This window comes from Manacus candei, unplaced genomic scaffold (genome assembly GCF_025592945.1).
Source record: "Manacus candei isolate 608988 ecotype Guabito, Panama unplaced genomic scaffold, ASM2559294v1 h1tg000034l, whole genome shotgun sequence".
Taxonomy (NCBI): domain Eukaryota; kingdom Metazoa; phylum Chordata; class Aves; order Passeriformes; family Pipridae; genus Manacus; species Manacus candei.
Window position 1 is genome coordinate 17,501,373 of NW_026138082.1, and position 22,122 is coordinate 17,523,494.

The window sequence follows — 22,122 nt, forward strand, 5'->3', positions numbered from 1 at the left end:
GTATGAAATATACTGCTTCCCACCCCCTTCCCTCTTTTCACAATTATAGAAAAAAAATATTAATTGCTTATATCTAAAGGTTGTAAGATACATTCCTTTGTACTAAGGAAACTTTCATTCATCTAAAAATTGGGTCAAAATTGTGGAAATATTTTTGTTGATTTTTTAGATCAAAGTTCCAACCCAGTTAAATTTAAGTTACTTTTTTCTAAATTATTATTTATTTACTTAGTTCAGTGTCACAAACAGTCCAGAAAAAGCAGGTGAGCATCCTCATATTTATCCTTTTATTCATGGGATTCATGTTTCTTCACTTTTAACATTTCTTCCACCCAGGAAGCTCATATCGCCTGTCCAGATGGTAGTTTCAGTAAACCAGCAGTTACCAACTCTTCTATGCTGGAAAGTTCAGAAGACCATATGGTTTCTTGCTCCACTACAGTTCTGAGATATTACTTTTACTAGACTCCTTCTGTGGTTTGTATGATCTTGGACATTTATTCTCCATCTCCTGGCAACAGTTGAACTTCAAAAGGAACCTGTAACTTCTCACTTAGACTGCATTTGAAACCAGCCACAAAACTCACATGGAACATTCATTCATTCAGAATGGTGCAAACCCATGACAAACAGTGTAACCCTGCATAAATTGGTTGATCCATGATGCTTGTGATTCGAGTCTGGCCATTGCAACTGCTGAGATCACAGAGTCTCTAGTTCATAGACACAGCGGCATGAGGTAACTCATTTTATTTTGCACTTGTTGCATATTTCCACAGGAAACATTCTCGCAAGGTTGTTTGGAAAAAAGACGACAGTTTGTGCTTGGGGTATTTGGCTTCCCAGCTCTATGCCATGGTTTCTTTACCTGGCAACCTTCTATCGTTAAACGTGTGCATGTTGATAACTTCTTCTGTTTTCACAATAACAGGGGCCTGTGGCTTGTGTTTTAATCGACGCTGACACTTCAGAGACATCCTTAGCTCCTCTACCATGGCACTACAGAAGGACCTCTACGGAGGGAAATAGAGGAACAAGAAAAAAGAACGAGCTGTAAGAAATGTCCAACTGCAATGTCTAGTAGCAGAGTCACTGTATTGGCACAGCCTTGTCAGGCCTGTAACTTTCCTTTGTCTCAATCTGAAGCTCAAAGCAAATTGCTGTCTTTAAAATATGCATCACATAATAATTAAAATTACTTATAAAGCTGTGATGACAGTATAAAAGTCACCTTGTCTCTACAGTTATTTATCTTGCAGCTATTGACTATGGATGCAAATGATACATAAAAATATTTCAAGCAGATTTTCTGTCAACATAGGTTAGTCTTGCAGTACAGCATCTGAATGTAATGTGTACATAAGGTATTCAGTGAAATCTCTTTAGCTGTATTTCAAAATAATAACTTCATTTCTATATGATTTAAATAAGTGTTCCTCAACAAAACAACAAGCTTTAGTATAAAAAGTTTACCTAAATTCTTGTTTAAATACTGTTAAAATTCATTTCCATTACTGAAAACTGATATCTACTCCATTATTTTTAATATCTTCTGTATATAAACACTTTTCCCCCTACCGATTATCATTGTGGGGTATGTGTTAGCAAAACAAAAAAAATCAATCATTGACCTTTATGAAAAGCATATTATTAGAAAAACAGTTTATTAACATCTTTTCAGCAAAAGCTAGACCCTAAAAGCTCTTTTGCCATTTTATAGTGCAAGAAATTTTAAAGGTAAAATAAAACCTCCCTATTCCCTCAGTCTGACTGAATTTTCAACTGCTGATAATGTGCTGAGCAATGAGCCTTGCCTTAGTGTGAGAATTGGAGCATGGATGAAATATGCAAGTAAGGAAGAGGAGTCTTACTTTTGAGATCTGTGAATTAATCACTTTTACCATATACTTTTGTTTAAATGTTTTCCAGCTAATGGAGAAATCTACTAACTAAATAACTCGTCTCAGAAGCTGAGATGTTATGCCAAGTCTCTGCCAATTGCTCTCATCCAAAGCAAATTTGAGGTATAATCTAGCATTTTGCATTTTTCTCTTTTAATAACAAATCTCCAGGCCAGGGAAATGATCTGGAAAAAAAGGCAAATGAACAAACAAAAACCAGACAAACAAACAAAAAACCAATAAAACAACAACAACAAAAAGACAAAGCACCTAGAATTACTATAACTATCTCTTGATCATTGTTTGATTTTGTGTGATTAGTGGTAGTAAATATCAAATTGTCTAATTTATCTCTCAAATAAGAACTCTGCTTCATTTCGGAACTGTTGTATCACCATTATTCATACAAATCTAGAGTTTAGAGATTAGATCCAGAAAATATTTAAGCATTTCACCCCATCTGGTTCTTTAGGAACCTAAATTGAAGCTGCGTTTCAGTCTACATTCAGCTTCCAACCTCCAGGGCTGGAAGCATTCTGAGCAGTAAGACACTCAGTTTTCCACATTAAACTTTATAGCTTCGCTTAGTCCTGGATCCTATCAGAATTCACACTCAAGTTCTCCATGCATGGTCAGCAATTCAATAGGTATACTCTGAAAGGACCTAACAAATCAAGTTCCTTAAAAAATATGGCAACAGCTGAAGAAGGACATGTGGCAGATATTACACTGTTCTTCTGTGCAGCCAGTCACCAGCTGGAGCATTAGAGCTGAATGTGAAAGACGTTTGAGAGTGTCAATTTAATAGTGTCTGCCAAAGGAGATTTAAAGCTTCAGTGTCTCGGTAAACAGCTGTAACACACAGGCATTAGATGATTCCAAGGTAAAAATACTTGCAGTTTCTGCCTACTGCTCCTGATCCACTTTGCATGGAAGCAGTTAACAGAGGCAAAGTGAGGGAAAGGGAGAGAGGGAAAACACGGACTGTTCTGTAGATTAGGGATGCGAGCACACAGTGGCAGAGGAAAAACTTCAGCAGTAGTTCCTGTTTCAGTAAGGACTTTTACATAAAATTCTGATTTGTGCAGAAGAATGCAAACATGAGTTGTCTCAGTCATGGGTTAGAACTCTACCTTAATTCATCAAATCCTGAAAGAAATGCCCTCTTCCTTAATCCTTTGCATGAATAAGGGAACAGGCAGGTAGGAAGAAAAGGGCAATCTTACTCTGGCTGTGATACTCTTCCTTTGAAACCTTCCTTTCTCCTACTGAGTTTGAAATAAAGGAATGATACTTAACTTGCAATAAAAAGGGTTTAACCACCTACAACTAAGAAGAGTTTAAATCGTGAGTCCAAAGGAGAGGAAGGTATATCTCTCTAGTTCAGAGCGAAGTACAAGTTCTTCAAAGGCAAATATGTTAGATCTTTATGCATAAGGTATCTTTGCTGAGCATTGTGAAGAAAGCAGGAAGCTGTACCTCCTTATTCAGCTATACTTTGAAAGCAAATACTCAATTATCTTAGATTTTCTCTTTGTTTTTTTAAGAAATTCCTGTTGCTTAACATCAAACTGCAATTATGATTATGAAACTGAAATTAACCTCAAAATCTTTCAAAAGGGCAAGATTTACTTTAGTATTCCCTATGTATTACAGGCTAAATTGCTAAGGCTTTAAGATCTTGGCATTTCCACTATGTGATGAACCTAGCATATAACTCGGGAATTTTATAGGGAATCCATTAGGAAGTAAATGGTGCAACTCAGCACTATACCACTTCCAGCCATTATATGGCTCTCACTTCTGGAACTAAAGACATAACATTTTGAGGAACAAAATTAATTTAATTTTAAAATGATGCATTAGCACTGAACACTTTCAAGATTTCAACCCTTGTCTTTTTTTGGCAAGACATCTAACAAGAGTGCCAAATTAGAATAAATGCTTTTTAACATGCATCATTCCACCAAAACCTTTGCAAAGATCTGTAAAGGGTATAAATTTTTAGGGAATATCAGTAGGAAAAGAATTACAATCAATATCCAAGAGGTGAGAAGATACATGTTAACGTTCTGAAATATGCTGAAAATGAGATCTCAAGAAACTTGACAACACATTTTATCTGAAAATTTTACCTGGATATGAAAACTCATTAAATGAGAAATGTCAGAATTACTGACAGTTTTAAAAAAGCAGATAACCCAATTTTGAGAGTTATTTTATATAGAAAATTCTCCCATTCTGTGTTTTCAAATTATTTTACATATATTAAGTTTATGGGAACTTATCTGCACATACTGTAATAAAAATATTGTTACTGATTAAGAGAATTGTTACATATCTTCTTTTTTTTTCTCTGTTTCAAGTTTCATTCACTGAAATAGTCATGTATTTTAAACAGAGATTATTTCAAGGCTATGTAAGAGTTCCTGAATGGCATCTTTATTCTTCTTTGGATTCTCTCTGAGAAGCATAAGGAAAAGTTTTCACACATACAAAAAAATCATATTCAAAAATGTTAGAAAGAATTACTTTATGTTTTACTTTTTAAATTGAAATTATTAATTGTTGTCTCGTTTCAATTCCAATCTGTGTAGTCTTCATTTTCTGTACAGTTAAACCTTGTGTTCTTTCAGTGTTAGCATACAACTTTTGGAATAATAAAGCAAGAAAACAAGAAGCAGGTCCAGAATACTTTTTTTTCTTGTGACAAATAAAAGACATTTTCAGATATGAGTTTAGAAAATATAATCCAATGCCTTGATCCTCAATCCAATTGACCAGTCAGATTGCTAGGGGAAAACAGCAAAGTGTTTATAGAACTTACAGGGTACATTTCAAAACTGTTGTCTATCATGAAATTGAGCACTTTTAGTATATATTACAAACCTCTCTCCACTTAATTCAAAGAAAATAACCTTTTGCCCCCAACTTACCTTCCACACTGCAGGCATGTTACAAGAACATCAGTTATTATTGATTTTCCACTAACCCTTACAAAATCATAAGTTGTCTTCTTAACAGCTACCAGAAAGTAAATGCTCCCTCCAAGTTATCTTAGGTATAATCAAATGGTAGAAGAGTTTAAGGATGGCATACAGCTCTCTAAACAATAGTGCAGTTTTGTGCATGTGTTTTGTCACAGCAAATCATGATAAAACATTACAAAAAAGTATACAAAAGAAAATTTTAGTCAGAACTGTAGTTCTTATCCTTCTAACACAAAACAATTTTTGAAAAAGTTCACCTCCTTAAGATGAATAAAGAAGTAATTGATACTTCTGAAGTTCTTTACCAAAAGTGAGAGCTCACAAGTCGTGTAGAATCAAATTTTGTGAAAAGTTACCGCTGCTTACAATCTATTTAGACAGCTTGTGCATGGCTTTACTGCCAGAGAGAAAAAATATATCTTTGCATATACGTATTAATACAAAAGGTAGGTAATACTTACACTGTTTTCATTATTTTGATTTATAGGGATTTAGAAAGGTAATCAGAAATCATATTAGCATTTGTTAGACATGGAATTATGAGACTACCACCATAGATTTTGCTTTCAACAACCTAAAAAGAGCAACAGAAAGACAGGAACAGTATGCCTGCCTCATTCAAAACATTCTGATTTAAGTAATTAATAGTCAATATGTTTAAAGCATAAAAATCTCCAATCATTTGCTGATTTATATTTTTCCCTTCTTTGATGCAGATAATATAACTGACAACGTTCAATAAAAAGCTTTAAAATTCACTCAGAAGTTCACTGCTTCCAGTCTTGTGTGTTAGATTCTATTTGAAGCTTTGTTCAATTACCTTAAAGAAGTAAAAGCAGTAATCCTGCATTGTCTTGTTATGGGCCATTGTTCTAGCATCTAGCAGGACATATCCATCAAACTGCTTCTTGTCTTGAAGTTAGCTGAGAATGAATGTACCTAGGTCAGGCCTACCATCACCCTCCCTCCTAATAATTTCCTGACTCCTATGCCACTCCTTCAGGGATTTTGAATATATATATATGGAAAATCTGTCAACCTTAAAACCTCCAGACAGAAAAACAAACCCTATCAAAATATTGACTTAGGATGACAAAGATGTGAACATTAAAGGACAGAAAATAACCTTAGAAAAAGTGAAATCATATATAATTGTAGTTGAAGCATAAGCGTTTCAAAGAAGTTGAAGTGTACTTGTAATGATCAGCTTTTTAGGTTGCTTATTTATACACCTATTTTTAGACACAATTGTAGATCCAAGGTTGTACACATATATGCAAATACTATACATATCTACATAGACATAATATGGTTACATTAAAAATATTTTGCCACTGACTTTTCTGATGTACTACATTTTCAATTCATAGCAAGTATAATGCACAAGTACACTGCAGACCAAATTCACACCAATCACCTGAAGATATCACCAATATATTCTCAATTTTAAACTTAGCAATTACTGCACTTCTTGGTAGAAGTAGAATGAGCAATTTAGGAAGTTATTTTCAGACCAAAATGTATGTGAGATTTCATTCCCTACTCAAATTAAGACAATGATATCAAACAAAAGGAAAATTTTAATTCCACAAATCAAACTCTGCTTTCACCATAGTATCTAGAAAGTCAAGATCAGTAGAGAAGTTCCAGTCAGCCTGATGAAGCATGAAATACTTCACTCTGTAACTGAATGGAATGCTGTTTTTTTCAAGGACTGTTGTAGCTGTTTGATAGAGACGATCAACAAAAGTCTGATGGGACTGACCTTTCCCATAACAAAAAAAACCACTGAAACCCAGTACTTACTGAGTTTTATAATTATGTGATCAATATGTCATCCTTAGATGACATACAGGACCTCATTGCAGGCCAATTCTAGTTTTTATTGTAAATGTCTCCCAGCAGGACAATAAAAATTCCAGCTTGCCTTAAATAAATTATCAATTAGTTTCAAAAAAAAAAAAATGTAAACAACCAAACAAACAAAAAACCCCCACCAAAAACAATTCAGCCACTCTCAATCTCTAAAATTTATTTCCTGACACAACAAAATGCACTCTGGTGGATGACAGACTTCTGGTAAAGAAATTCTGTGTTCATTTAAAGTCTTCTAAAACTATTTAACCTGGTTTCCAGACTGAGTGCATCCTGACAGCTACACTACTTCCTGTAGCTGATGGGGAACTCCTATTAGCGCAGAAAGTTTTTTCCAAGTGGTTTTGTTTAGCTCTGCCAGCAGCCTTTCTGGCCATCACACTGACCATGATGTTTTTCTGACTCACCTGTGGACCTAGGCTGGGGCAGAAGGGATTGCACTTGTGTGGTTCCACTCTTTCCTCTCAGAGAAATCCCAGAGGATGGCATAGGGCAATTGCTCATCAGCCCCGAGAGCTCTCTCTCATGCAGGATTCCACAAGGTTTCATCCTGTCATCTCTCCTTTCAACATGTATATGAGGCCACTGAGGAAATAATGAAATAATTTGGGCTGTGGTGTCATTGACACACAGATGATACACAGTCCTACTCTATTGTCGGACCAGGATGGTGCAATCATTTTGAGCTTCCAGTGCCTGGCTGAAATAGGAGGGTGATGGTAGCTTAATCCCAGGGAGACAAGTGCTATGTTGGACAGGTAAAGGCAAGCACTGAGAAGATATTATCTACCCTCATTGTTCGCTTCCACCTCTTCTGGAAGAGGCTTACAGTCTTGGATTTCTCGAGGTTAGGGTCTGGGTTTTCAAACTGAATCAGTGGCAATAAGCGTTATTTGTCATTTGTAAGTGTCTCGATCAGTGGCAATGATTCTGCTGGTGTAAATCTTGTCACACCATTCCAGATCTTCTTCCAGAACACAGCACAGCAGTCTAGTGTTCCTGAACAGTGGCTACACATGGCATTTAATAAGAACTGAGAGCAATTAATAGTATCTCAGCCATGGAGTGGCAGCTGAGAAAATAACAGTATATGGTACTGCCTATCTGATTTAGAATGATATCTACTGCACTGTTAATGTTTCTGTATTTTGTGATCACAACTGTGCAAGGTATTTCTCTGTCTTTCATCAGAGATGATCCTGGTTGCACTGAAATCAATCCCCTGAGATCTTGCACCCTCGGGCACTGGATGTGAGAGTTCATTTACCTGTTGAATCATTTTTGATCCTACATCTAAATTAATTCTGTTTGCCCAAGGAATGTCAGATTTGTTGATCATCAGGCATGGTGGAAGGATGGTGATATGTAATCAATCCTTTGGAGTAAGGATCTATCTGGATAAAAATACTTTACATAGCATAATTTGAAAATAAATAGTTAATTTTACAGCAACATTTTAGAAAAATAAATGCAACCTTTCTTACCTCAGTTCTAAATACCTTTTTTTAAAAGTTTGCTCAGTTTAAGTCCATGATAAATTATTCACTGTAAGAATTTATATAGTTCAGTGTGATAACATGAACTTTCTAAAAAATTTGGCATGGCCTCAAATCATATTGAACAGAGAGAGACTATTAGTATTAAATTAATGCCAAGGGTTTCTACTGTTTTGGAAACACTATTATAATTATATTGCACCACACAATATCAAAAGGTTTAACATTCATTTGTCTATAACCACATGGTTTTATCTGTCAGTGTAGGGTAGTTTCTCAATCTAAAAGGCAGCAGGAAGCGCTTATTGTTACTTTGTTGACATACAAAATTCAAAGTAACTGAATCAGCTGAACTAAACTGTATTTACTACTACACTTAACTATAGCATAAGTGATCAATTTAAAATAGATTAATATTTTATATTAAAATATGACATGGTAAGGTAATATTTAGGGGAAAACAATGAAAAATTATTAGAAAGACATGAATGTTCTGTAATCTGACATTTTCCCCTGAGAATGAAGAAGATATTTTTGTCAGAGAAGCAAATAACTATATAATGCAAATGTTTCTTCTTTCTACTGATAAAGGAAAATGAACTATATTTTCTATAAAATAAGCAAAATTTAGAGTCTTCCAAAAATTTTTTATACAATTTTAAATTCTTGTCAAACATAAAATATTCCATAACTCATACCTATAATTTAAGCTCTGATTTTTTAATATCTGTGGAGCTGTAGTGAATGTCCTGTACTTGTGTACTTATGTAATGGTCAGTTTTATATACATTTCTAAATTTTCTGTTCTTTGTTTCTTGAATGACACAAATTAAGATATTAAAAACACCTCAGAAAAAAGGTCCATTACCAAACAGACATTTGTTAAACTGCAATCAAAAATCAAAATAGAGATTTTTTTTTAGTGTTTTATTGTTTTTAAATTACTTTAATTACTTTTTAAATGCTGCAGTTAGTAAATTACTTTCTTCCATTTTTTCTGTGTTCGTCCCTTTTTTTTTTACCTTCTTGTAAAGGTGTTTGGGGGTGTGTGGGCTGTGGATTTGATTTTGGTTTCTGTGGGTTTTGTAACAGATTTTGTTACAGTTCCTTCCCTTAGAAAATATCCTCTAATATATACTTACATGGTTTCCAAGAGGGCATTTAATTAAAATTAATACCTCAACTTCAAGTAATCTGTACACTTACTCACACACAAATTAACCATACAAGTTTATACATCCATATACAGTGCTCAAGGGAGTACAGGATGATAGAAGTTCACAGTTTTCTGACTGCATATTTGCAGAATGCAATGTACTAAAGTTGGAAAAACATTTCCTCTCATGAGCTGTTGCAGTTATTGTTTTTCACAGACAAAATTAAATTTTTTGGGGTTAGTCCATTACAAAATGTGACACAAAAATACAGACTATATAACTGACTGTATACTGTACAAAAGTTAGTTGGGATATAAACCCCAAAGCTTTTACTTTGATTTACCAAGAATGTCAACATTCTTTTGTTTCTTATAGCCTGAGGAGCAGGTTTTTCAACTTTAAAATCTTTTGAACTTGCCTCCCCCCGGAAAAAAAAATCACTAGGTTGGGATTTATTTTGGGATTGTTCCAAAACTATTTTGAATTACACTCTCAAATTCAAATGTTTTTTATATTAAACTATCAAGAATATTTTTGAACTCCAACAAAACTGACATAACTGTTTGTTTTTTTTTTTTTCAGAAAGTAATGAAAAATACTTTAGTGAAAACTAATTTAGTAAAATTTGGAAAGAATCACCATACCATAAAATATTCTGTTAAAATCAAAAGGAACATGAAAATATTTTCATTTTTTCATATGAAACTATGAAAATTTTGGTTTGCTCTGTTGCTAAGATAACAAAACAAAGATTGAAATACTGACTTTCTACCTATCCTGCTGACAAAGAAACATCACAATATTACAATACTTATATAACTTCTTCCTGTAAGTCCTTTCCATACAGGACAAGTTACATGTATGCAATTTGCTCACATCAATTCTAAAAAGAAGCACTGTAAGGCATAGTGAATTAAACTTATCCTAGTGCAAATAGATTGTAGAAGCACCTTGGAAAACAAACTCGTGTTAGCATTCCCACTAACTTCATGCAAACAAATTGAGAACAGTTACATTGTATTTGACAGAAGCAAAACCAGGATGAGGTGTCAACTGCATATGGTTGCAGCACAACAGCTTTTGCATCCTATCAGCTCTTGACCCCTCCTTGACTCTTGGGAATTGTGTGGACCACTGCATTAATAAAGCCAGGTTTACAGATAACTCCTCAAAACAATGACACCTTCTCCAAAGAAACCCTTACCAGGATAGGTACAAGGACAACCATTTACGAGACCGACAACAAGCAATGTTCTATATATTCTTGACACTGCCTTCAGCAATACTGTGAATTTCATCCTAAAGTTTTCAGCAGTGCACATGTGGTTTCTATCACAAGGCTGACACAGTAGTATCCTACTGTGTGAAGGTGGTGTGAAAATGGAAATAATCTCAGAGACGACTTAAAAAAACCTACACAAAATCAAAGGTCAATACATTCTCAAACTGAGAATCATCAATATATTGTACTAAGTATTAATGGTCTTCAAGGTCAATGTTTTTACTGACCTTCGTGATAATAATATGAGCTATGCAAAACTAAATGTATGAAATGGACATAAACCCATAATACATTGATGCATATCAATAAAGAAAAAAAAGAAAAAAGATATAGTAATTGTTTTAAATGGCTTCTTTTCCTAACCTTGCTTATTCACTGCCCTCTGAATGCCTGTTAAAATCAAGGAGCAGGTCATTCACCAGCAAAAGCAATTATAAAATGCAAATGACTGAGCATTTATTGTCAAGATTGGCTAGATAAAAAAGGTCTGATAATAACGTTTCCACGCAGATGACATAATTAGATGTTTGTATCATAAACAATGGGAAATAATACAAGCCTTTAGCATTTTTAGAAAGGCTACAATTAAACAGTAGGTGAACATTGTGACATAAATTCTATTAAAAAGTAACAATTAAATTTCCCTCTCAGAAATTAGTAGGCACCATCTTGTGGTTGCTCTGCAGGAATGCAATCAGGATAGCCTCTGACCACCATCTCCTCCTACCCCTTCCCACTGTGCCAATTAGAATGGCAAAATTCTGCCGTAGACTAGGACAGTGCTTTGTCATTCCCAGTATTTCCTCTGAACAAAACAGTGAGACTATGTATTAGGAAAGACTAGCAGGGTTATCTAGTTCAAAATACACTCCAGGTTATCCCACTATTAAAACATGTGCGAGGTAGAAAATTCAGAATTACTAGAAATCATAGCAAAACTACACAATTTCTCTTAAGTTTAAGATCAAATACTACCACAACCTAAATTTTCTGCAGCTCATTAAAGCTGTATGAATTTTTGAGCCAGCTAGGATCAGAAACTTCTGTTCCTGTTATCCCTACATTACAAAAACATGTTTTGAGCATTTTGCAGAAGGTTTTTTAAATTTTTGTATGCAATTCATTTTGGGAAAGAGTTGACCAGATAAATTTATACCATCTTCAAAGACATATTTAGCCTTATATACAGGTCACAGTTTAGCATTCAGAATTTCTTGTTCAATAGAATCTGCAGTTGTAAGTAGAACAGATCTGTATGTAACTCGTGTATACTCCCAGCTACTGATCTCTGCTTTGGGCCCAGTCCTGCTAAGTGCTCATTCACTGTGCCTTGTGAGATAAATTATCCACACTGATCTTTTTCAACTCAATTGCACAGCTGAAGAGTGAATTATTTGCCATGGAAAGTTCAATAGTTTCTTTTCTTCCTTGGGAAATGTATGTGAAATATAAATTAGTATTAATTTAGTTATAGTTTTTATTGATTTAATAATAAATTATAAATAAATAGCTATTTCAGAGACGTTAATTGAATTTATGTTTTTGTTATGATTTGATTGTATAACTCCAGAAATACTTTTTTGGTATTACTGTTTCATTAAACATTAAGATTTAATCTAGAATTTTATATTATAGGAAGTGTATGACCTCGTCTCCCATAGTGAAACAGTAAGGTATGTGTCTCCTTTCATGCTATTTGAAGTACTTAGGAGTTCAAAATTAATAAAATGTACATGTGCTATTTTTACATATGCATATGTAGTTCAGATATGCTGAAGGCTCAATGAATTTTGAATGGCTATAAATGATAGCAGAATTTAATCCATATTTTGTTCTTTCACACCCATAATTTCTGGATCTTCTGGAAAATACTTAGTAATTTAGGATACTCCTTTTTCAAGCAAACTAGCTTTAATAAGTGTCAGTGACTGCTGGTGTAACTGTGATAACATCCAGGCTTATCTTTCCTTCTGAAAGGTGCCAATAAAAGAAGAATTTCTCTGTGTCCATAAAGCATTGTGGTGGCATAAAATCATCTGTTTCCCAGAAAGACTACAGGAGTGTCATATGTTTCCTTTGGATTTCTGAGCATGTCAGGGGCATGGATGTCCTGAACCACTTTACTTACAAGATGCAACATGTTTTATTTTAGCAAATAACACCATTTTGTCTACAGCCTTTCTGAGCTCAACTCCTTTCAAGACTTCACTTCTCCAAATAGGTTCACACCAGACAATGTCTCTGTTTATGTGTGCACTCCAGAAACAGGATGACATAGAAAATGCTAAAAAACCATCTATATTATACACTTTCAACTCTGCTTTGCCTCCCTGCTGGAAGTATAAGTGAATATTTTGTATACCTTGAAAAGCAAACGCACATGCCCACTTATATCTCAGGATACTCCATATACTCAGCAACTGAAATTGTCTGATTTGTTTTGTTTTCTTTGTTGTTAACATGACCTTTGATCTTCCCTGTTTCCAGATATTGACAAGCATTATACAAATGCCGGAATGATACTCTCATTCCAAAGGAATGAAACTATAAACGTCACCAAAAATAGGTTTCTCCTCTCTCCCCATAAGATAGACAAGGCAGTATTACTTGCATGGTTTACTTATCCTATCAGATTTGTAGAGAGAGGAGACAAATGGCAGGACATCTCACCTCACCTTTGGCTGCTCTTATTCCCTCTCCTAGGCAAATGAGATCTGCTACATTTGGAGAGGTTGAAAGAAGACATTTTCTGAAGGTCTCTGGGTGCTGTGAGAAGAGTGGGTGAGGGGATGCTGGGGTAGGCCCTGTGTAGGGATGCAGGCATTGTTTTCATGTTAAGTTCATTCCATAAGTAAAATTGCACTGAAATTTTAATGGTCTCCTGACGTCAGGGTATGTGGGTGTAGCAGGGAGGAGAGGGAAGGTAAATGATTGGAGGCAAGGAGGAACGAGAGAAGAGAGACCTGACTCTTTCAACTGATTCAGATTTATTCCTAACTTTTTAAAGTATCTAAATATCTGATGATGAGACCTTTCTGGTATAAATACTGTTGTAAGGTCAGATTCTTCCAGTCACTGCTATCTTTATCCATCACCAATAAGCAACCAAATGGGAAAAAAGCAAACACAAAAAAACCCCCCACCATATAAAAAAACTAACAAAACCAAACCAAAAAACCCCCCTCAAAACTATAAGGTTTAAAGAAACAAATCCTTAATTAAAAAATTTCTGTTTACTTTCTCTCACAACTTCCAAAATGCTGTTATTCTCACATAAGATATGCATTTACACCCTGTAAAAACTGAACTCATGTACCAAAATTATTACTAAAACTGTCCTATTTTTTCTAAGTGAGAGCTTGTTAAAAATCTAGAAAAGCTAAAATGATTTATACTGATATTCATGTTAGGAATGGATAAAAATTATTGAGACTGACATGGGTTTCTTAAGTAACCGCTATGCTTTCCTTACAAATTCATTTCAGAAACATAACATTCCAATAGAATTTTAACAGAAGGAATTAGCCTGTAGTATCATAGAGAAGAGGACCTAAAGTGTTCTTTAACAATTAAATAAATGTACCCATGTTCAAACAGCACTTAGGACCTTGAAAGCTCACACTGCCTTAGTGTGTATTAGAAAAAAAAAACTTTTTTAACAGTATCTTCATAACAGGACACTTGAATACCAAAAGGTTGCCTCGAAAGAAGTGAAAACAAATAGAAAATTTTCTGACTAGCGATTCAAGATACAAAAACTCACCAGTAGCACCTGGAAAAATACCAGTATAAATATAGCTATGGATTTACTACTGATTTTATTAAATTAAATTTCTAAACATAAATTTAGAAATTTACATAGTGCTTGCATTCACAAGCTTGCATTTACAAGCACCTCAAAAGCAAAACCAAAAGAAAATCAAAAAAACCCAAACAAAAATGACTACAAAAACCCTCTAGTAAAATCCAAGAGTTTCTCTCAATTTTTAAAATTCAGAATTTGCCATAGCAGTAAAATATACATTTTTAGTTTAGGTTTAAACATGGGCACATACATATAGAAAGAATTGTTTAATTATTATGCAAAAAATTATAATTTCAACTGAGAATTTCTCAATATATTACTAGTATTCGCACAATTACAGTATAAATTGCAAGTACAGAACAAGTTAACAATAGAATTTTCAAAACTGGGTCAGTTTGAAATTACAGGCCATCATATCAGTAGTAAACCCACCAAAAAAAGAATCATGCTGATGCAATCTTTTCCAGATGCTACCAGGACAATTTTGCAGGTATAAACTCCTGTAAAGAACATTTTTATAGAGACATTTTTAGATTTTAACTTTCAGCTTTGGACAGTTTGTCTTTTGAAAATCAGAATTATCTGTAGAAGATTAATTTGTTTCCCATTACAGTTTCAGATTTCTTCTTCATCCATAAAATTAACTGCAGTGAACTTCCAGGAGTAAAAAGCTGTCTTTTTTCAGGCTTGAATAAGAGGAGAAATAGTCACTTGTCCTGAAATCTGGCTACAATTAAACACATTGAAGACAAATTAAAAGCTGTAAATGTAAAACTTTGGATATTTCTCTCATCCTTTGTTATATAATTACTGTACTATAACAATAAACAGTAAGTATGCATCACCTACATTTCACTACCACATATTTAAAGTATTATTTAAATAGACCATCAATATAAAATAAAACAGTTAATGACAATATTTACCTTTTCCAATTGGGCATTTTTTTTTGATTTATACAAAAACTCCCCCACTGCCACAAAGACAGAAAGCACCAATCCTGCTGCCAGCACGATGAAGATTCCTCCAATATTTTGAACTCCCAAAGCACTGGCCTCTTTACTTTCCTCCTCTGGGCAGCCATTGCCCCTCCACCATTTCTCTTTCATCATGTGGAGCTTGCCCTCCTCTTGCAGCTGAAGAATTGCTATAGTGATCTTGTCTCTGTACGGAGAACCTAAAAAAGACCATAGGGAAGACATATTGCATGGAATATATTATATGAAATGTTAGTTATTCCTGATAAGAATAAAATGTAATACAATGTCACATGAAAAACTGTATCCTTAACAACCATAACGTTAATCAAAAAGCCATTTACTTCTCAACACAGTCACACTGGTCACATAAATACAAACCCCCATGTGCACACACATATGCACAAAACTTGATCCAGCTGGTGTTTCTTTAAACCAGGCAATTTGATGCAACAATTCCAGTCACATTTAGTTCCATGGTCTCAGAACACCTTCATGCCCAACTATTATATTCAGCCAAACAGTATTCTTCTTTCAATTTTTTTTTCAATCAGCTTTTAATTATGCTGCAGTAGATTTTGCCTAATGTACATAAATCTATAGGCTGTTGCTTCATAGCTTGTTACCCTAAAGCTAATACAACATCTGATATTAAATGAACACTTTATCCTATTACTTTATTAAAAGACCAAAAAAAAAATGACGCATCAGGACCAAGCCACAAAAATCTCTATATAAAAGATTGTTAGGCACTTAAGACATCTTTCAAGCATGCACACACTTATTAACAGTGCCAAGTAGCAATGCATTCAGAAAGATAAGGTTAAGTGTGTTTGGATAACAGGGATGTAAAATTCCCATATTTTGATGTATTTCTTTCTCATAATTCAGTATTTTAAAATGACATGATGATTTTGTAGCTTTTGAACATTTCAGTATTTCAAGGAGCAGTTCAAGGTGTGGTGTCATATCTATGTATGTCATCTGCTCTCTTTTTCTTTACATGGTGCATAAGGACTTTTCAATGAGTATTTTAAAACCTGCATTAATAAATGAATAATGGCAGTGGAGAAAGCTTTTCTTTTCTTTTTAGAGAGTAAATCACATCAGTTAAAAGTGCTTTCTATGTTAAGACTTGTGTAATGTTTAAGGAGAGAACAAAGCCATCATTTTCCTTCTCCTTCTAAAATGGGAACAAAAGACTTCATTAAAGTGGTTAAGAAATCTCAGGGAAAAAAAAAGCTTAGATGAAAAGGCCTGGCATCCCCTCTTTCATTTGATGTGAATGCAATTCTACAACGAAGCTCTTCTCTTTTTCTTTCTGTCATGATAATGCTACTTACTAGCTATAAATTTTAGGGTTTCCTTTAGCTGAGTAATAAAATGCATTTTCATTAACTTGTTACTTTTAAAAAAATCCTCTGTATCCATTTGAGAGATGCTGTCCATTTGAGTATATAATGTACTGTGATCAACTGTGAAGGAGCTGAATTGCATGGATAGGATATTTTATAGTCTTTAAACTGTCAGAAAGCATATATATTATTTTTGGAATTTCTTTTATTTTATTCTTTATTTCTTCAATTTCTGTTTACATATCTAGATCTATGAGAATAAAGCTAATAGGAAAGAGGTGCTGTGCCAGGATAGAAGTAGAACATAGAAAGGACTATTAATTACAAAATACAAAAGTACTTTTTCTTTTATTCAAGAATAAAAGGAGGGAAGGGTTCTCAGTATTTAAATTGCAAGGACTCAAAGTATTTAAATTGCAAGGACTTGGGCTTTTCTCATTTAAAAAAAGAGGATGTTTAGTACTAGAAGGTAAACTGTTTGCTAAGCATTATATAGGAAAGAGAAAGGAAGGGAAACAAACTCCTTCTACTCTCTTGTGCATGCAGGGGCCTAAGTCACACTATTTCAGACCATTCTGATTATACTGAAACTCTGCAAAACCCTATACTTGACACATTTCTTCAGTCAGATGGAAGAAGAAAAGTGATTAGTCCACAAGAGCCTGGGGAAGTGTAAGTGCATTCTGTAATCTTCTGGGGATATTTTCAACATTACACTGCATATAAATATTTAACAACAACAACTTAAATAACATTAGATTCAGAGAAATAATCCTGGACCCAGTTTAAGCTGTCTTCTGATCTGACAGGCTGCTTTCTAATTAAATTGATTTGCATTTTGTTTCCACACTTACTCTTGGTCTAAATATAGTGAGTACCAACTATACTTCATGTATTATTTATATATGCTGGGGATCAGATTTGTACACTTACAATTCTAGTCTCTTTGAAGACGTTAAAAAATGAACTGACTGAGGAATTCATAGACACAAACCATAATGCATGGACTAATCCTGTCTACAATTAATTAGTTTATGAGGGTTGCATTAGAAACATGCAGTTTATAGTGATTCAGTTCAACAGTATTTGTATTACTTACTGTTGCTGATTTGCAAAATTTTACACAAATAGTTTTGGAATGGGCATATTACAGGGCCTTTGGTGTTTCTACTCCAATACTTGTATTTGTTATACCTTGTTATCTTGTCTTAAAAGTGATACTTTCACAAGTAAGGGTCATTATAGGTTGACCAGCATTATATTGCTGTTGTTAAATCAAGCATTTAAAGCTTTATACTCATGATAAAGCTAGCATTCAATACTCTAGTTATATTCCATTTCTGAAGGACTTAAAATGTTCTAAATTCATTCATTTACATTTTGCAACAAATGCTGAGTACACCTAATAATCTAATATTTGGGAAAAAGTAATTTTTAATGCTGCTTATACTTATTAAAGTGGCTATTAAGAGAGCAAAGGAAGCATATCAACAACATTATTTCCTCAGACTATATTTGCTCCTTGTCTTTTTTTCCCTTACAAGCTGGATTGCAAGTCCCGGCAATGGAAAATCCACCCAGAAGCACCTGAAGTGGTTAAAAGTATCATGGATCTGTGGATGACAAAGGTAGCACAAAAAAAAGAAGACACAATAAGCAGAGAGTATGGTCAAGGAACCCCGATTACGATCTGGATGTTAAAGCTGTTTTCCTTGCAGAACTGAAAAAATTCAGCAAGTAAATGCAGAAGATTTCTGACATTTGTTGGTAATTTCCCCTATCACACTTATCACTTGACTGAAAGATGAACCGAGCCCTTCCATGAGGTGTTGCAAGAAGGTCATATCCTGCTTTTTACATTTTTTTAAATCAGAAGTGTTTCATTTCATTTCATTTCATTTAAATTCTCATTAAATAGAATTTACTGTTCAAAACAAACCCAAACAAAAAATAAAAAAGGAAAAAGAAAATAGAAACTTTAAGACTCCCAGACAATTCTTATGAATGAATTTGCAAAATAAAAATGGTATGAATAAGAGTAAAATATAATCCATAAGAAAAAAAACAAATTCTGAAATGTGAAGAAATAGAAACTTCACATCTTGGCCTTCAATAACAAGACAAAGCAGTTGAAAAAAATAATCTTAAAAATCTGTGCATGGTGGGGAGACAGGGAGGGAACAGATAATGATTTTTAAAACTGTAGTTCAAAATCAGGAGGAAAAAATGACTGTATAGTCTTCCATTGAGTGCAGAGAAGACCAGTATAGAAATATCTGACTTTTTCTCTCCTCTGCTTTCCTGGTTTCTAGTGCTTTTAATTCTCTCTCAACTCATTATTTATTCCCATTACAGAGAGTGGAGGGCCTACAGAATATAATCTATACATTATTTGCTGATCCTATTCTATCTGCTGTTTGCAGAAATAAGAATTTCTTCTGGAAGAATTTTAAGACCTTCTGTTATAGATTTTTGAGACCTTAGTGCCTTCCTACACAGGTGCAACAAACTCAATAAGGGATGCAATAACTTCTACTTCAGTTACCTCCTCATGAAAATTTAAAATAAAAATGAAAATTTACATAAAATACCTTTTTCTGAAGCATTTGTACAAAACTAAGACAACAGAGTCTCTCAGAATTACTGCAGAAGCTATACATAGATATGTTTTCTGCCCTGAAGTCTCAATATATAAAGATTTATGCACATAATGATATGTTTAATCATGAATTATGAACACATAAGCTTTTTATATAGAGACTTCACTGCATACAGATTAGTATTTTGAAATTCTGCTGATCTGGCTGGTCTTGAAAATGCTTCCTAATAGATTATAACTTAGTAAAATCTCCTGCCTTGTTACTTTCAGTCTGTTTTACTCATTCCATCAAATACAAAAAGAGTTGGAGCATGCTGGGATCTGTAGAGCTGATTCTGACTCTCAGTAATCGAAAAGAAGAGCAGCATTCTGCTAACTCCTTCATTAAGAAAGGGTAGAACCAAGAAATTTTTTGTTTTATCATTCTAGATGTATTCTGCCAAAAGAAATCACTATGAATTGCCTAGTATTTTGAAAGTTGGTGCCCATGGGACATACTTGCATGTTACTTTTGATTTGCTAGACAGTAAAATACATTCCGAACACTCATAGACAACTGATAGTATCTTTTATTCCTGTTATTTTTTTCTTTTTTTAATAATAATCCCAAGATCATTCTACTTATCTTGCAACATTATCTGTGTCCTTGGCCTACGTGAAAGAGAAAGGTAGTTCAGAATACAACATCATATTCAGAACCTAGGTACGAAATTTAGATGATCAAAAACTTCTTTGAGTAATGAAGTATTTATTGAAAGGAGAAAGTCACATGTAATATGAAAGATATCTAGGTTTTGAACCTATGTGACTAGTTTACATTGAAACAAGATAGAAGGGATTTCATTTACACATAACTGTGGCGCAGATGTTTAGACTATGAGGAATCATGGAAAAACCGTGGAAAAAAACATCCTCATACATCAGAGGGCCTGAAAAACCCGACAGGAATCTGCAGCACAGTCAGCATTCAGTAGTAAAGACTTGACAGTCACAGTTATAACATGCCATAGGAAAATATTAGGCAGCTAAAGGGCACTGGATGTAGGAGAAGCACTTTATCTCCACAGAAATGTATTTGTTTTAAAAGTTACAGCCAACTCTGCTCCCTAACTCTGTTAAGCCTCTCTAACTGGGAAGTGAAGGAAGCGACAGAAAGAAAGGCCAACATAACTTGGTTCATTCTTCCTATATGTGGGTTCTAAAGTCTTCAAGCAACATATGAAGAAAAAATAGGGATTCTCTCAGTTCCCAGGCCCTGGCTCCACTTTCAAAACCAACTTATTTTCACATGGGAAAGATAATTGAGGAGTCTTTCTAGGTCATGGAGTAATGCCGTTGCTGTAGGTGGTGACTTGATGGATTAAACTTCTTTGGCAATGACAGGAAGCAAGTAACAACCTACAGTGAAGATAAGACCAATAAAGCAAAAGAAAAGGGAAAAATTCCTGCAAACTTGAAGCATACTCTCCTTTATCCCAAAATCTGGACTTCAGTTTAACATGAACTAAATAAGTAACCAGTTTAAAAAAAAAAAAGCCAGTTATGAAAGGTGTTCTCAGCAGAAAATTAGCCATTTCCATAAGAAGTAGCAAGGTATAAAGAGTGACCGGGTATTTCTGAGAGTATACCACAAACCTGAGATCATCGCATTACACTGGGAGATGGATGTGTGTTCTAACTGTAGCTTTGATAACAGGCTTGCTTTGTGATGTTAAATCAAACACTTTTCCCTTTTTTTTCTTAGCTCTGTGCTTCACAGCAAATTTGTTGGTTTATACTTATGAAATACTCAGACGCTACAGCATTCTTGTGTCTAAGGTCCATATGAATTAATAGCAAAGTATCCCAAGTATATTGAAAACAATTGTTATATTAATAAACTTCAAGTGGACATAGGTCTTTTTAAAGTAGAAAGGCTTGAAAATCTTATGTTTGCCATTCCAAGAGACAAATAATATTTATGTATTTCCTATTTGTTAATGATTAATGAATTAATATATGAGATAGATTTAATTATTTAAGTTATTAAAAATAGTAAAAGATATATATTTATTGCTCCTCTACCAACTGTCCTTCTAACTCTTTACAGACTTTTAGCTCTATATAGACTTTAAGGCTTCTGATCATGAAGAAGCCTTTTTTAAAAGGCCACATGTTATGGACAATATTGGTAAAAAATAATAAAGTCTAAGGCAAGAAACACTCACAACTTGGCAAATTTAATTTAGTTGTGTTGCATGTACATTAGGTTTCCCATTCTTTTCCTTCTGATTAAATGCAAAACTTTGAATTTTTCTGATGTTTTTCAAAGGATGTATCAGGATAAAATACTTGTCAGGATGGGTTATCTTTTTTGACAAAAAAAGAGTTTCTTGATTCTTAATGCTAACCCTGAGACTTCATACTGCATTAAGATTATAATATTTAAATATTAGACATACTGTAAACATTAAATATTTATTAAGTTGCAGTTACTATAATAGAAAATCCTCATTAGATATTTTCAGCAGTCTAAACTACCACATATCTAAATTAAAACTGCAAACATTCAAAACGAAATCTTTGAGCTACACGTACAGCTTGGAAAAGTTGCTGGCAAGAGGTAGGAAACATTTAAAATCAGTACTTTATGGTGAATGTAACCAAAATCCTTTCACAAGTGCTGTGTTCTCTAGTTGTTTTCAT

At 34.0% G+C, this 22,122-nt stretch overlaps 1 protein-coding gene across 1 annotated transcript in view; it reads right to left on the reverse strand.

The window, feature by feature from the left end:
* Nucleotides 1-884: 884 nt before the first annotated feature.
* LOC127473113 (glutamate receptor ionotropic, kainate 2-like) overlaps nucleotides 885-22,122 on the reverse strand; it is a gene marked incomplete at its 5' end in the record, with an annotated part of 89,228 nt that continues 67,990 nt past the window's right edge. Inside the window, 3 exons of the mRNA XM_051792339.1 lie at nucleotides 885-1,013; nucleotides 7,174-7,351; nucleotides 15,433-15,683. Of these exons, the coding sequence (XP_051648299.1) occupies nucleotides 1,000-1,013; nucleotides 7,174-7,351; nucleotides 15,433-15,683 (443 nt within the window). The remainder of the gene's footprint in view (nucleotides 1,014-7,173; nucleotides 7,352-15,432; nucleotides 15,684-22,122) is intronic.